The sequence below is a fragment of the Lygodium microphyllum genome, chromosome 7 (assembly GCF_053477565.2).
Source record: "Lygodium microphyllum isolate KBCC chromosome 7, Lygodium_microphyllum_v1.1.10, whole genome shotgun sequence".
NCBI classification, from domain to species: Eukaryota; Viridiplantae; Streptophyta; class Polypodiopsida; order Schizaeales; family Lygodiaceae; genus Lygodium; species Lygodium microphyllum.
In genome coordinates this window covers 108559585-108563655 of record NC_141141.1, presented here as the reverse complement: position 1 = coordinate 108563655, position 4071 = coordinate 108559585, and the positions used below count along the sequence as shown (strand labels likewise).

Below are 4071 nucleotides of genomic sequence, written 5' to 3'. Positions count from 1 at the left end.
CATGAGAGAGAGGCGAGGGGAGGAGGTTTTATTAAATATGGGAGGTTTGAAAAAGGAAGTAGGTTTTCGAGAAGCCCTCTAGAGGTTTGGGGCTTTCCGATCCTACAATCAAAATAATATAGTAGTAAAGAGAGAGAGAGAGAGAGAGAGAGAGAGCTTAGGCCTTAGGCCCTACACATGAGAGAGAGGGGGGAAGAAAAAGATTTAATTTAAAAAATACTATTCTCTTTCATCCTTTCTCCCCTCTCTTCGTGTTTTTCTCTTTTTTCTTCTTTTTTATCATTCTTCTTCTTTTTCTATCTCCCTCTCAAAATGTATGAAAAACTATATCTAAAAACTTTTTAAAATATTTAATTAAAAAAAGTTTAAATTAAACAATCTAATCTAGGAGAGAGAGAGAGAGAGAGAGAGAGAGAAAGAAACTTTTGATTTAAAAAGAAGTTTGACTTAATTAAAGGAGGAGAGAGAGAGAGAGAGAGAGAGAGAGAGAGAGAGGAGTCAAGACATGAAAGAGAAAGGGAGAGTTTTTACGTGAGAGAGATGGGGGGGTTTTAATTAGAGAGAGAGAGAGAGAGAGAGACCTTAGGCCCTAGCCTTACACATGAGAGAGAGAGAGAGAGAGAGAGAGGGAAAGTGAGGGGGAAGAAAAAAGTGTAATTTTAAAAAAACTATTCTCTTTTCTCGTTTCTCCCCTCTCTTTGTCTTTTTTCTCTTTCTTCTTCTTCTTTTTTAAATCATTCTTCTTATTCTTCTTATTCTTATTCTTATTCTTCTTCTCTCTCTCTCTCTCTCTCTCTCTCTCTCTCTCTCTTTCTTCTTCTATCTCCCTCTCAAAATGTATGAAAATTGTCTTAAAAAAATTAAATTAAAAAGAAAATTTTAAAATATTTACTTAAAAAAATTCAAATTAAAAGTTTAATCTATCTGAGAAAGAGAGAGAGAGAGAGAGAGAGAGAGAGAGAGATTTGATTTAAAAAGAAGTTTGATTTAAGAGAGAGAGAGAGAGAGAGAGAGAGAGAGAGAGAGAGAGAGAGAGAGAGAGAACCTAGGCCCTACACATGAGAGAGGGAGAGAGGGGGAGGAATTTAATTAAAAAGGGGAGATGCAAGAGAAAGGGAGAGATGACATGTGAGAGAGAGGAGAGACCGTTTTATAATGAGATAGAGAAGGGGGGGACGGAGGGACTTTTAATTAAAAAAGGGACGGGAAAGAGAAAGAGACATATTACACCATGAGAGAGAGGCGAGGGAAGGAGGTTTTATTAAATATGGGAGGTTTGAAAAAGGAAGTAGGTTTTCGAGAAACCCTCTGGAGGTTTGAGGCTTTTCGATCTTACAATCAAAATAATATAGTAGTAAAGAGAGAGAGAGAGAGAGAGAGAGAGAGAGAGAGAGCTTAGGCCTTAGGCCCTACACATGAGAGAGAGGGGGGAAGAAAAAAATTTAATTTAAAAAATACTATTCTCTTTCCTCCTTTCTCCCCTCTCTTTGTCTTTTTCTCTTTTTTCTTCTTTTTTATCATTCTTCTTCTTTTTCTATCTCCCTCTCAAAATGTATGAAAAACTATATCTAAAAAACTTTTAAAAATATTTAATTAAAAAAAGTTTAAATTAAACAATCTAATCTAGGAGAGAGAGAGAGAGAGAGAGAGAGAGAGAGAATTTTGATTTAAAAAGAAGTTTGACTTAATTAAAGGAGGAGAGAGAGAGAGAGAGAGAGAGAGAGAGAAGTCAAGACATGAAAGAGAAAGGGAGAGATTATACGTGAGAGAGATGGGGGGTTTTAATTAGAGAGAGAGAGAGAGAGAGAGAGAGAGAGAGAGGGAAAGTGAGGGGGAAGAAAAAAATTTAATTTTAAAAAAACTATTCTCTTTTCTCGTTTCTCCCCTCTCTTTGTCTTTTTTCTCTTTCTTCTTCTTCTTTTTTAAATCATTCTTCTTCTTCTTCTTCTTCTTCTCTCTCTCTCTCTCTTTTCTTCTTCTATCTCCCTCTCAAAATGTATGAAAAATTGTCTTAAAAATTTTAAATTAAAAAGAAAATTTTAAAATATTTACTTAAAAAAAATTCAAATTAAAAGTTTAATCTAACACAGAGAGAGAGAGAGAGAGAGAGAGAGAGAGAGAGAGAGGAGTCAAGACATGAAAGAGAAAGGGAGAGATTATACGTGAGAGAGATGGGGGGTTTTAATTAGAGAGAGAGAGAGAGAGAGAGAGAGAGAGAGAGAGAGAGAGAGAGAGGAGTTAGGACATGAAAGAGAAAAGGAGAGATTATACCTGACAAAGATGGGGGGGTTTTAATTTGAGAGGGAGAGAGAGAGAGGAGGGGACAAGAAAGAGAAAGGGAGAGATTATACGTGAGAGAGATGGGGGTTTTAATTTTAAAAAGGGAGGTAAGAGAGAGAAAGGCGGAGAGAGAAAGCTACACCCTATTATGTACATGACGGGGCTTAATCTAATTGGCTGCTTTTAAGCAAGCAAGGGAAGCACTTCATTGTATCTCAATTCAATTTCAATGTACATGACGTGGCTCAACATAGTCGGCTGGTTCCAGGCCTAAAATTTGAAGGTTGCAACACCCTTCAAAAGGGGTTTTGCCCTTCTAGAGAAGGGTGATACATATATTACCCTTCAAAAGAAAGGTAAGAATTTTAGAAAAATAGTTATATGCCTTTCCAAACTCTTTAAAAAGAAAAGGAGAGGTCCTCTAAATGAAAAGACCTTTTAAATGAAAAGTTGGGTAGCCCTTCAGATTTGAGGGCTGGCTGGTTCCAAGCAAACCAGGGGAAACTCTACTGATGGAAATACACTTAAAAGAAGAAAGTGAGATCGAAAGCTAAGAATTGAATGGGTCCAAACTTTATGGTACGAACTTCGAAGGTCATGAAGACAGGGAGGTCGCCTTGATCAGTAACACAAGGTTTTACTCGAATTCTTGGAGATTGAATTCATCTGCCGCTAGTGAGTGTTGAGGAGCACGGCTTATTCATTGCCAAATGTACACGAATCCCACTGGACTATTAACGGTGGCAGCAAGGACTGTCCTCATCAATAATCTAATGTATGCTTTAAAAAATAGATTCAGAGGGGACGCGAGACGTGGGAAGCTTGGGCGCCGTGGGTGTTATATATGTCGAAGAGAGTCCCCACGAGAGACAGAGAGAGAGAGAGAGAGAGAGAGAGAGAGTCTGAGAGAGATGAAGGCGTCAGCGTGCACCACGATTGGCTGGCTGGCGGCATGCGTGCTTACGTTAACGGGTCTCATGGTGGCTACTGAGGCGGCGGCGCAGCAGCAGCAGCAGCCGCCACTGGTACTGCATTACTACATGCACTACTTCCTGGGGGATAACATCGTGGAGCTGGTGGCGCCACCCGGCAGCGACGGCGACCAGTCGGTCATCGGCTTCGGCCTCCTCACGGCCATGAACCTTCCGCTCACGTCCGGGCCCGACCCCGCCACCTCCATCCCTCTGGGCGCCGAGCGCTGCCTCGTCACCACCGTCGCCTACAGCTCCGCCTACATCGGCAACCTCCACGTGTGCTCCATCACCTACAACGACGGCGTCTACGACGGCATCTTCAACCTCCAAGGCGAGGCCAACGTCGCCAACCTCGACAGAGGCTGGGAGTTCGCGGTCACCGGCGGGTCCGGTGACTTCCGGGGCGCCACTGGCTACGCCATCGGCTACTCGCTCCCCAACTATGGCAATGCCACCCACGACGTCTACTATTACGTCATCCACATCTACCGGCCCAACCCCGCTCCTGAGCCCCTTCCCACCCTCGAATCCTTGCTCCCGGAATTGTATTCACACTAGCTTAGTGGCTGTTATTGTCCGATGGGGGCGAGTTAGAGAGAGAGAGGTCGTGCTAGCTCACACAAATATACGATGATTAATATATTGGTTGACTCTTGTGTTGTTTGGTTGACTTATTGTGTCACTTATATGGGGCTTGTTAGCTTCATTGCATTTTGGAGCAAATATGCATCACTTCTATGATCAAGCATTGTGTGTGTGTCTATGTGGAGAGAGAGAGAGATGTGTGGTTTAACACGAATAAGAAATAGTAATAAAG

General features: G+C 41.7%; 1 protein-coding gene across 1 annotated transcript; it reads left to right on the top strand.

Annotated features, from left to right (window-relative positions):
- Positions 1 to 3188: 3188 nt before the first annotated feature.
- Positions 3189 to 3852, top strand: LOC148033810 (pterocarpan synthase 1-like). The gene has a single exon (XM_087682360.1). The coding sequence runs from the start codon at positions 3192 to 3194 to the stop codon at positions 3810 to 3812; it is 621 nt and encodes a 206-aa protein (XP_087538486.1). The 5' UTR covers positions 3189 to 3191; the 3' UTR covers positions 3813 to 3852.
- The last annotated feature ends 219 nt before the right edge of the window (positions 3853 to 4071 follow it).

Excerpts from the sequence above, each read along its gene's own strand:
- LOC148033810 (XM_087682360.1), top strand. The coding sequence starts at position 3,192 with ATGAAGGCGTCAGCGTGCACCACGATTGGCTGGCTGGCGGCATGCGTG.